This window comes from Anolis carolinensis, unplaced genomic scaffold (assembly GCF_035594765.1).
Source record: "Anolis carolinensis isolate JA03-04 unplaced genomic scaffold, rAnoCar3.1.pri scaffold_40, whole genome shotgun sequence".
NCBI classification, from domain to species: Eukaryota; Metazoa; Chordata; class Lepidosauria; order Squamata; family Dactyloidae; genus Anolis; species Anolis carolinensis.
Window position 1 is genome coordinate 1 of NW_026943849.1, and position 12,500 is coordinate 12,500.

At 45.2% G+C, this 12,500-nt stretch overlaps 1 protein-coding gene across 1 annotated transcript in view; it reads left to right on the forward strand.

The window, feature by feature from the left end:
• Positions 1-795: 795 nt before the first annotated feature.
• Positions 796-12,500, forward strand: part of bop1 (BOP1 ribosomal biogenesis factor) — a gene marked incomplete at its 5' end in the record, with an annotated part of 24,684 nt that continues 12,979 nt past the window's right edge. Inside the window, 6 exon segments of the mRNA XM_062966909.1 lie at positions 796-897; positions 2,749-2,961; positions 7,643-7,804; positions 8,649-8,729; positions 10,770-10,839; positions 11,001-11,133. Of these exon segments, the coding sequence (XP_062822979.1) occupies positions 796-897; positions 2,749-2,961; positions 7,643-7,804; positions 8,649-8,729; positions 10,770-10,839; positions 11,001-11,133 (761 nt within the window).

Sequence of the window (12,500 nt, forward strand, 5' to 3'; positions counted from 1 at the left end):
CTCCTCTTCTTCTTCTCCTTCTCCTTCTCCTATTTGTCCTCCCTCCTCCTCCTCCTCTTCTTCTCCTTCTCCTATTTGTCCTCCCTCCTCCTCCTCTTCTTCTTCTCCTTCTTCTTTCTGTCCTCCTTCCTCCTCTTCCTCCTCCTCCTCCTCCTCTTCTTCTTCTCCTTCTTCTTTCTGTCCTCCTTCCTCGTCTTCATCCTCCTCCTCCTCTTCTTCTTCTTCTTCTTCTTTTTGTCCGCCTTCCTTTCTCCTCCTCCTCCTCCTCCTCCTCCTCCTCCTCCTTCTTCTTCTTCTTCTTGTTCTCCCTCCCTCCTCCTCCTCTTCTTCTCCTTTTTGTCCTCCCTCCTCCTCCTCCTCCTCCTCTTCTTCTTCTTCTTTTTCTTCTTGTCCTCCTTCCTCCTCCTCCTCTTCTTCTTCTCCTTCTCCTTCTCCTATTTGTCCTCCCTCCTCCTCCTCCTCTTCTTCTCCTTCTCCTATTTGTCCTCCCTCCTCCTCCTCTTCTTCTTCTCCTTCTCCTATTTGTCCTCCCTCCTCCTCCTCCTCTTCTTCTCCTTCTCCTATTTGTCCTCCCTCCTCCTCCTCTTCTTCTTCTCCTTCTCCTATTTGTCCTCCCTCCTCCTCCTCCTCTTCTTCTCCTTCTCCTATTTGTCCTCCCTCCTCCTCCTCTTCTTCTTCTCCTTCTTCTTTCTGTCCTCCTTCCTCCTCTTCATCCTCCTCCTCCTCCTCCTCCTCTTCTTCTTCTCCTTCTTCTTTTTGTCTTCCTTCCTTCCTTCCTTCCTTCCTCTGTTGCAGCCCGCCGTGGACTTCTTCTCCAGCCAAGTGATGATCCATCCGGTGACCAACCGCCCGGCGGACAAGCGAAGCTTCATCCCTTCCCTCGTTGAGAAGGAGAAGGTAAGACGGGAAGGAGGTTGGTTGAACATATTGGTTAGACAGCACCGTCGTTTGAGGCAGACCAATGGCCTCCTGGGTTCCCAGTCTGACAGAGAAACAACTACACCACATGGACTGCCTAAAGTAAAAGCTTACTAAACAAGTTTACAAGTTAGAAACAGATTATTCTTTTTTATTTGTTACACACACATACACACACACACACACATTTATAATTTACTGTGTGAGTTACTTAAAAAGTTCTTACATTCTGCTTGGTTACTCCTGACTTTACTATTAACTGTACCTCACAACCTCTGAGCATGCCTGCCATAGATGTGGGCGAAACATCAGGAGATAATACCTCTAGAACATGGCCATACAGCCTGGAAAACACACAACAACCCTTTACAATCTATATGTATATAAATGTAATGTGCATTTTCCCCATGGAGTAAACGACAAAACCACTGAACCAAATCACACCAAATTTGGCCACAAAAGACATAGTCATCCAATCTGTGTCTTTCAATAAAAAAACATAGTAAAATAGTCCAAATAACAGAGGATGAGCCTTTTTCCCCTTCCTGCCAGTTAGAAAGGTAGGCCCTGCTGCCTTTAGGCCCCGCCCCCTTCATATCCTAGCAACTCCCTCAGCCAAAATGGCACCCAGGGGACAGGCAGAGGGCATTTAGGCCTCGTCCACACTGCCTATAAAATACAGATTATCTGATTTGAACTGGATTATATGGCAGTGTAGACTTAAGGCTCTTCCAGACAGCTATATCACCCAGAATGCCAAGGCACATAATCCTCAGTATCTGCTTTGAACTGGATTATATTGAGTCCACACTGCCATATAATTCAGTTCAGTGTAGTTTTTATATAGCTGTGTAGAAGTGGCCTCATATAATCCAGTTCTAACCAGATAATATAAGATTATAAATATAATATATAATAATTACTGTGTTATAATAATACACAACGATATAATCTCTAAAACTAGGACAGTAAATAAAGAGCAACACTCTGAAAACAGGGGAATTGGGAATTCCAGAAAGGAAACAATCAGGGCCAGCTAACACCTCCCAACAAAGGATTACCCAGGAAGGAAGCAGCCAGGCTTTGAAGCTGCAAGACTATTCAGTGCAATTCAAGCTGTCCAAAAAAGGAAGTAGCCAGGCTTCAAAGCAGTTCTTTGATTGAGGGTGCTACTCCACCTCACCAAATAATGATTCCTCTAGGTATAATGCAGCCAGGCATTGAAGCTGCAAGGTTATTCAGTGCAATTTAACCAGACTAACAAAGGATTAACCTTGTAGAAGGCAACCAGGCTTTGAAGCAGCAATACCACTCTATATTATTGAAGCTGACCAACCAAAGATTCCCTTAGGTAGCAATCAGCCAGACTTTGAAGTAGCCAGGCTATTCTTTGCGATTCTAGCAGCCCAAAAAACCATTCCCCTAGAGCGCAAGTTCCCAGCCTTCCAAGCAGCAAGACTACTCTTTTGTATTCCAGTTCACCAAACAGGGATTCCCATAAGAAGAAAATGGCCAGGCTTTGAGGCTGCAAGGCTATTCACTGTTATTCCACCTGGCCAACAAAGGATTCCCATAAGCCATAGCAACGCGTGGCCGGGCACAGCTAGTTAGCTATAAATCTGCCAAGTAGTTTACCAATCTCGAAGAAAGCCGTGGCCAAAAACAAAGTTGTGAATGCAGAGATGGGCCAAGGATGCTCTCTTCACTTTCCGCTTTGGGAGAACGGCTGCTTGACTGCTGGAGGAAGGCCTTTGTGGGGACGGGAAGGGAGGCTGTGCCTTGGGGAAGGCGGTTGCGTGACGACTTTCTCTCTGCGTCCTTCTGTGACAGGTCTCGCGCTTGGTGCACGCCATCAAGATGGGCTGGATCAAGCCCCGGAAGCCCAAGGAGGAGGCGCCGACCTTCTACGACCTCTGGGCCCAGGAGGACCCCAACTCCATCCTGGGGCGCCACAAGATGCACGTCCCGGCCCCCAAGCTCCCCCTGCCCGGGCACCAGGAGTCCTACAACCCCCCGCCCGAGTACCTGCCCTCCGAGGAAGAGGTCAGCAGCCCCGGGCAAAGGGAAGGGAGGGATCAAAGAGACCCTGATGGGGGAGGGAAGTACGGTGGCCACATGACCTTGGAGGTGTCTACGGACAACGCCGGCTCTTCGGCTTAGAAATGGAGATGGGCACCAATCCTCAGAGTGAGAGTAGATCAATAGGTACGGCTCCGGCAGGAAAGTAATGGCACTCCATGCAGTCATGCCTATGGTCACATGACCTTGGAGGTGTCTACGGACAACGCCGGCTCTTCGGCTTAGAAATGGAGATGGGCACCAATCCTCAGAGTGAGAGTAGATCAATAGGTACTGCTCTGGCAGGAAAGTAATGGCACTCCATGCAGTCATGCCTATGGTCACATGACCTTGGAGGTGACTACGGACAACGCCGGCTCTTTGGCTTAGAAATGGAGATGGGCACCAATCCCCAGAGTGAGAGTAGATCAATAGGTACTGCTCTGGCAGGAAAGTAATGGCACTCCATGCAGTCATGCCTATGGTCACATGACCTTGGAGGTGACTACGGACAACGCCGGCTCTTTGGCTTAGAAATGGAGATGGGCACCAATCCTCAGAGTGAGAGTAGATCAATAGGTACGGCTCCGGCAGGAAAGTAATGGCACTCCATGCAGTCATGCCTATGGTCACATGACCTTGGAGGTGACTACGGACAACGCCGGCTCTTTGGCTTAGAAATGGAGATGGGCACCAATCCTCAGAGTGAGAGTAGATCAATAGGTACGGCTCCGGCAGGAAAGTAATGGCACTCCATGCAGTCATGCCTATGGTCACATGACCTTGGAGGTGACTACGGACAACGCCGGCTCTTTGGCTTAGAAATGGAGATGGGCACCAATCCCCAGAGTGAGAGTAGATCAATAGGTACTGCTCTGGCAGGAAAGTAATGGCACTCCATGCAGTCATGCCTATGGTCACATGACCTTGGAGGTGACTACGGACAACGCCGGCTCTTTGGCTTAGAAATGGAGATGGGCACCAATCCTCAGAGTGTGAGTAGATCAATAGGTACGGCTCCGGCAGGAAAGTAATGGTACTCCATGCAGTCATGCCAGTGGCCACATGACCTTGGAGGTGTCTATGGACAACGCCGGCTCTTCGGCTTAGAAATGGAGATGGGCACCAATCCCCAGAGTGTGAGTAGATCAATAGGTACGGCTCCGGCAGGAAAGTAATGGCACTCCATGCAGTCATGCCTATGGTCACATGACCTTGGAGGTGTCTACGGACAACGCCGGCTCTTCGGCTTAGAAATGGAGATGGGCACCAATCCTCAGAGTGTGAGTAGATCAATAGGTACGGCTCCGGCAGGAAAGTAATGGCACTCCATGCAGTCATGCCTATGGTCACATGACCTTGGAGGTGTCTACGGACAACGCCGGCTCTTCGGCTTAGAAATGGAGATGGGCACCAATCCTCAGAGTGTGAGTAGATCAATAGGTACGGCTCCGGCAGGAAAGTAATGGCACTCCATGCAGTCATGCCTATGGTCACATGACCTTGGAGGTGTCTACGGACAACGCCGGGTCTTTGGCTTAGAAATGGAGATGGGCACCAATCCCCAGAGTGTGAGTAGATCAATAGGTACGGCTCCGGCAGGAAAGTAATGGCACTCCATGCAGTCATGCCTATGGTCACATGACCTTGGAGGTGTCTACGGACAACGCCGGCTCTTCGGCTTAGAAATGGAGATGGGCACCAATCCCCAGAGTGAGAGTAGATCAATAGGTACGGCTCCGGCAGGAAAGTAATGGCACTCCATGCAGTCATGCCTATGGTCACATGACCTTGGAGGTGTCTACGGACAACGCCGGCTCTTTGGCTTAGAAATGGAGATGGGCACCAATCCCCAGAGTGAGAGTAGATCAATAGGTACGGCTCCGGCAGGAAAGTAATGGTACTCCATGCAGTCATGCCAGTGGCCACATGACCTTGGAGGTGTCTATGGACAACGCCGGCTCTTTGGCTTAGAAATGGAGATGGGCACCAATCCCCAGAGTGTGAGTAGATCAATAGGTACTGCTCTGGCAGGAAAGTAATGGCACTCCATGCAGTCATGCCTATGGTCACATGACCTTGGAGGTGTCTACGGACAACGCCGGCTCTTTGGCTTAGAAATGGAGATGGGCACCAACTCTCAGAGTCGGTCACGACTGAACTTAACGTCAGGGGAAAAACTTTACCTTTTAGGCAAACTTCAGTCCTCCAGGTGTTTGGACTTCAACTCCCACAATTCCTAACAGCCATGCCTGGTAAAAGCCAACTTCATGCATACGTTGAGGACATGTTTGGGGGCCGAAATCATGCATTTTCATTGAAAGGAAGAAAGGAGATGGTTGAGTTGCCGATTGATGGGGGAGCATACTATATGTCTGACCTCATCTACCTGAGGACAGGTGTTGGGACAGGAATTGTGAATTTTCATAATAGGGAGACTTTGTGCTTTTCTTGCATGGCGGGGTTAGATTAGATGGTGAATATAACAAATTATGTTATAGGGTTGTTGTATGTCTTTCGGGCTGTGTGGCCATGTTCCAGAAGTATTATCTCCTGAAGATGCCTGCCATAGATGTGGGCGAAACGTCAGGAGAGAATACTTCTGGAACATGGCCACACAGCCCGAGAGTCATACCACAGCCCTGTGATCCCGGCCATGAAAGCCTTTGACAACACAAAGTATGTTATATTTTGTGCATTTATGCTTTATGAAGCCTCATGGTCCCACTAGTTACTGCATGGCTATTGGGCATGGCTCCTGTGGCAATGGGGATGCTGGTTTCAATATGATATATGACATACTTTGACCTGAGTAAATGGATACTTAATGGTTGCATTAAATACAAAAACTTATCAGTCGTGTAGAGAAAAAATTTCTCTTTCAGATGATACTATTCACACGCATATTCAGGTAGGCTCTTTTTTCATAACTGGCATTGTTACAATTTGCGCCAGAAGTGCCAAATTTCAGGAGATCCTTCAGGGCGATTATAGATGCTGCGTAGTTGCATATCTGGCAGTATTATGTCCAGCACAAGCATAATCTTTAGTTAGAATTTCAAGTCTGTATCTTCATTTGCATGGAAATTATTGTAGTCTGAATATTGGTCAAGATTTGTCACAACGCATTTTGAAGCCCACTTTGAGCCAACTTGTTTGGCTGGATTTTGCATCCATAATGTTAAAATTAATTTCATTGGACTCAGCAGAAAAAAAATTGTACAGAATTTCAATTTACTGGCCATTCTTATACATTTAATTTCAATTTCATTAGACCCCCAAAATGGCATTTTGTTAAACGTTGAGCGCATGCGGACTGACTTTCCTCCAGATAAGGGGATCTAGACCAGCAACTATTGCAGTCAGAGATCTCATGTTTGGGAAAACGTAGTTTAATAATAATAATATAATAATAATAAAACTTTATTTATACCCCGCCACCATCTCCCCAACGGGGACTCGGGGCGGCTTACATGGGGCCATGCCCAAGACAATACAATAAACCATAACATAATACAATTAAATAATACATTACATAAAATAAACAGTACAACATAAGATCAAAACAGCAATATAACACGAGCGGGCCGCATGAATACTGGTATGACTGGTATGACAACTACAATTTCAACAAAAGTTGGAGACATGATGGTGGGAAAGTTTAGACCAGGGGTCCCCAAACTAAGGCCCGGGGGCCGGATGCAGCCCTCCAAGGTCATTTACCTGGCCCCTGCCCTCAGTTTTATAATATAATGTTTTTATACCAGTTTTAATAATATAATATATTGTATGTACATATAATATTGATAAAATATTATAATGTTATACAATATAATACTAATAATAATACCATATAATAATATTGATTATATGTTATATATTACATATAATATTACAGTATAGTGGTATAGTTCAATATAGTAATATATAATGCTAATATTGTGCTATGCTAATAATATAATATATTGTATGTACATACAGCTGCTCTGAGTTCCCTTCGGGCTGAGAAGGGTGGGATATAAATGTAGTAAATAAATGTAGTAAATCAGTAATTAAATAATTTTAGACTTAGGCTCATCCAAAGTCTGAAATGACTTGAAGGCACACAACAACAACAATCCTAATTCACTTGACTATCTCATTGGCCACAAGCAGGCCCACACTTTCCATTGAAATCCTGATAGGTTTATGTTGGTTAAAATTGTTTTCATTTTTAAATACTGTATTATTAGTTCATTGTTGTTGTTTTGCACTGCAAATAAGACATATGCAGTGTGCATAAGAATTTGTTTGTATTTTTTTTCCAAATGATAATTTGGCCCCTCAACAGTCTGAAGGATTGTGGACTGGCCTTCTGCTTTAAAAGTTTGAGGACCCCTGGTTTAGACCACTTGGCGTGGAATGACCCCATGGATAAGTCGACCTAGGGTTTTCTGGATTGTTTTTGAATAAATTTCTAGACTTCTACCAGAGTCTATAAGGTGAGTGCATGCAGGGCTGGGGAACAGGTGACCTTCCAGGTGATGGAGTCCAGCACCCATCAGTCCTGTGGACGGTGATGATGAGTCTTGGGTTTCAGGAACACCCATAAGAGGAGATATTCCTCCGCTGTGATGCCGACAGTCCAGCCAACATCCCTCTCTCTCTCTATTTCTCTCTCCTGCAGAAACTGGCCTGGGAGCAGGAGGATCCCTCGGAGCGCAAGCTGAGCTTCCTCCCGCAGCGCTACGACTGCCTCCGCCACGTGCCGGCCTTCCCCCGCTTCATCCACGAGCGCTTTGACCGCTGCCTCGACCTCTACCTGTGTCCGCGCCAGAGGAAGATGCGGGTAGGTGGCCGTGCCTTGGCGCCCTCCTCTTTTATACACTTGGGGGCATTTGTAGGGGTCAGTGGCCAGCCTTCAAGACCTTCTTGCCTGCCTAGGTAGCTCTGCTGCCTATGAGGGTGTCAGGATTAGCTTTGCCGACAAAGTTGGCAACTCTTGACGCTCTACTTGCCCATATCATGGCAACTACGAACACCACTGTAAACATTCTAACCTAAAGCTCACTGAACGGAGCTCTTTGTCAATCTATTCAGCACGATTTATATCTCAAGCTTGAAATCTCTGCTGTGTTTGGAGAAACACATTGATAGCAGATCTCAAAAATATCTTCATATGGGATGTTATGTGGTTTTTGGTTTTCTAGTACCATATTCCACTGAGGTTTCCTCTGCATCTGTGACTAATGGCATATTCAGATGATCCTCTGAAGCTGCCAGCCACAGAGGCAGGCGGAACTTCAGAAGAAAGTGCTACTAGAACACATTGGCCATACAGCCCGGAAACCACACAACATCTCAGTGATTTTGGTCATGAAAACCTTCGACAATACATATCTTAATGTGTTTACGTGCTGGGAGTGGAGGTATCGGCATCAGACAATGCCAATACCAATACTTGTCTCTTCTATGTATTTGGTTTGAAGTCCTTGTGTAAGTTATTTTGCAAAAACTGCAGCAGTTGTTGTACTGTTGCTTCATCAACATTCGCATCCTTAGACCTACAACATTGTCCAGTGGTGGTAATTTCCATTTTTGGAAAGAGAGAGACTAGCAAATGCAACCTGTCGTTTGCTAGGGCAGTGCATGTGCTTCCTCGCCTATGAGTTCATGTCTCTTCTCTCTTCCAGGTCAACGTGGATCCTGAGGACTTGATCCCCAAGCTGCCCAAGCCCCGGGACCTGCAGCCCTTCCCCACCGTCCAGGCTTTGGTGAGTCTCCGGCGGGGCGGCAAGAATCGGGGCCGGTCCCCACCTTAGCTCACCCGCCTTCCCTGCCATTTCCACTGGGAAATAATAACCTTTGCTTCAGCATTTGGGGGGATTTTGATTGAGGGGCAGGATATGGACCCCCTGCAGTCATGGAGCAGAATCAGTGGCACAGCAAGGAGCCCAGAACGGCATCTTAGTTCATCTTTATTCTGAACAGAAGAATTGTAGGAAGGTGTGGTATCTTTAGCAGAGTGCAGGGTAGCCAGTGCTATTTATGAGCCTATGGTAAGAAACAGGAGAGAATATATGTAGGATGCTCTTCTAAGGCTCAAAAAGGGAAAAACTTCTGAGGTTTTCCAATATCTAGCGTATACTATTTGAGCTGCCTCTGTCATGTCAAACAAAATTTTACTCAGAGATGTTCAGCAGTGGAACTCTCTCCCCCGGGCCGTGGTGGAGGCTCCTTCTTTGGAGGCTTTTAAGCAGAGGCTGGATGGCCATCTGTCGGGGGTGCTTTGAATGCGATTTCCTGCTTCTTAGCAGGGGGTTGGACTAGATGGCCCATGAGGTCTCTTCCAACTCTACTATTCTATGATTCTATGATTCTATACCTCCTTTAGAAGAATGGGGAAAATGCATTACAGATTTGCTAATAATGGATAAAATAACTACAGTAGAGTCTCACTTATCCAACATAAACGGGCCGGCAGAACGTTGGATAAGCGAATATGTTGGATAATAAGGAGAGATTAAGGAGAAGCCTATTAAACATCAAATTAGGTTATGATTTTACAAATTAAGCACCAAAACATCATGTTATACAACAAATCTGGCAGAAAAAGTAGTTCAATACGCAGTAATGCTCCATAGTAATTACTGTATTTACGAATTTCTCACCAAAATATCATGATATATTGAAAACATTGACTACAAAAATGTGTTGGATAATCCAGAACGTTGGATAAGCGAGTGTTGGATAAGTGAGACTCTACTGTACTCATAAGAAGAGAACCTTTAGAAAGCTTTGTTAATGAATGGCAACCAATGATCCAATATAAATGTAAAATTAACCTAAAAATGTACATAGGTGAAGCAAGGAGGAAACGGATATTAATTTGGAGCCTATAATACTCTTAGATGTACTATTCAAATAGAAGACCCCTTATTGAAAATATATTATCTGAGAAACGATTATGAAAGACTAATAGCTGGAAAGTATTGCACTGTGTGCAACAAACACTCCCAAATGTATGTCTGTTTGAATGAATTAAAATAAATAAATATTAATACAGTAGAGTCTTGCTTATCCAAAATAACTGGGCCAGCAGAACATTGAAAAAGCAGAAATGTTGGATAATAAGGAGGGATTAAGAAAAACCTTTTAAACATTAAATTATGTTACAATTTTACAAATTAAGCATCAAAATATCATGTTTTACAACGAACTGACTGAAAAAGCAGTTCAATACACAGTAACGTTATGTAGTAATTACCGTATTTATGAATTTTGGACCAAAATATCGCAACATTTACTACAAAACATTGACTACTAAAAGGCAGCCTGCGATGGATAATACAGAATGTTGGATAAGCAAATGTTGGAGACTCTACTACAGTTCAAAAAGTGGAAAACTTACCTTTTTTGGTGCAGGCAATACGTCTCAGATAAAAGAGTAGATAGACCAAAGAAAGTAGAAGAGAGTGTGTCTGTATATCAGCCATATTGAGGTAGAGGAGTCTCGTGGTGCTCCCTTCTCATACGAAAGGATAATAAAGCCCTAAATGGCTAAAGAGAAAAGTGGCCTTTCCATGTAGGCAGGAAGCAAAACACCTTGAGTTCCATAGATCTATGAAATATGAATGAGAACAAGACCTGGGCATGCTCTACAGGCTTCCCTCTGTTCCTGATGGCTCTTTGTGTGAGTGTTGATGCTTCTTCCCTTCCGACAAGGAAAAGAACGGTACACTCCCCGCTTAAAGCTTGCTATTAGTGTGCCACCCCCTCTAGCGCATGACTGACCCCCATTGTCTCCTCTCTAGGTCTACCGGGGCCACTCCAGCCTCGTGCGCTGCCTCAGCGTCTCCCCCAGCGGACAGTGGCTGGCATCAGGTGAGCCCCTCAAACCTGGTGTCGGGGTCCACGGAGCCCCTGGCCCTTTGGGGAATGGATTGCGGGGTGGTGCCCCTGCCTTTGCTCCTGGCCAGATGGCCACAGGGAGGGAGCGTGGGGCGCCTCTTCCGCCCGAGGCTGAGGCCGCAGCTCTTACGCAGGTTCTGATGACGGCACCGTGAGGTTCTGGGAGGTGTGCACGGCCCGGTGCATGAAGACCCTGCCCGTGGGAGGCTGCGTGAAGAGCGTGGCCTGGAACCCCAACCCCACCCTCTGCCTGGTGGCCGTCGCCGTGTGAGTCTCTCTCGGCATTTGCCGTGAATACTTTCTGAACAAAGGTTCTTTTATTGCAATGTCAGTGTGAGAGGGTACGTCAGGGCAACTTTTACACTTTTGCACAACATTAGACATAGAGATTCTATATAACGACACTAACTTTGCCCGGCCACGTGTTGCTGTGGCTTATGGGAATCCTTTGTTGGCCAGGTGGAATAGCAGTGAATAGCCTTGCAGCCTCAAAGCCTGGCCACTTTCTTCTTATGGGAATCCCTGTTTGGGGAGTTAGAATGCATCAGAATGCTGCTTGGAGGGCTGTCAATTATTATGGGTAGGCAATCTGGGGCTCGATCTATCTACACCAGGGGTCCCCAAACTAAGGCCCAGGGGCCGGATGCTGCCTTCCAAGGTCATTTACCTGGCCCCTGCCCTCAGTTTTATAATATAATATTTTTATATCAGTTTTAATAATATAATATTGTATATACATATAATATTGATAGAAATATTATAATGTAATACAATGTAATACTAATAATAATACCATATAATAATATTAATTATATATTACATGTGATGTTACTAATAATATTACAATATAGTGGTATAATTCAATATAGTAATATATAATGCTAATATTGTTCTATGCTAATAATATAATATATTATATATAGATATAAATTGTAAGCCGCTCTGAGTCCCCTTCGGGGTGAGAAGGACAGGATATAAATGTTGTAAATAAATAAATAAAAAATAAATAAATTTTTGACTTAGGCTCACCCAAAATCTTCAAATGACTTGAAGGCACACAACAACAATAATCCTAATTAACTTGACTATCTTGTTGGCCAGAAGCAGGTCCACACGTCCCATTGAAATCCTGATCGGTTTGAGTTGGTTAAAATTGTTTTTATTTTTAAATATTGTATTTTTCTTTTGTTGTTGTTATTGTTGTTGTTGTTGCACTACAAATAAGACATATGCAGTGTGCATAGGAATTTGTTCATTTTTTTTAATTCAAATGATCATTCGGCCCCTCAACAGTCTGAAGGATTGTGGACCGGCCCTCTGCTTTAAAAGTTTGAGGACCCCTGATCTAGACTGTCCTCTATCCCAGGATCTGATCTCAGATTATCTGGTTTGAACTGGATTATAGAAGTCTGCACTGCCAGATAATCTGGGGTAAGGAGATAACCTGGGATCAGATCCTGGAATATAGGGCAGTGCAGATCCATCCAGAGGGCAGAGGAAGCCCTTGCCCTCCCTGTTCAGACTCAGAGAGAGGTAGGAAGCAGCCTTAAGAGGACTCAATGTCTTCATGAGACCTTTGGGGCTTCCATCAGCCACCCTGCCCCAGATCTTCATTGGTATTGATAGAGGAGGGA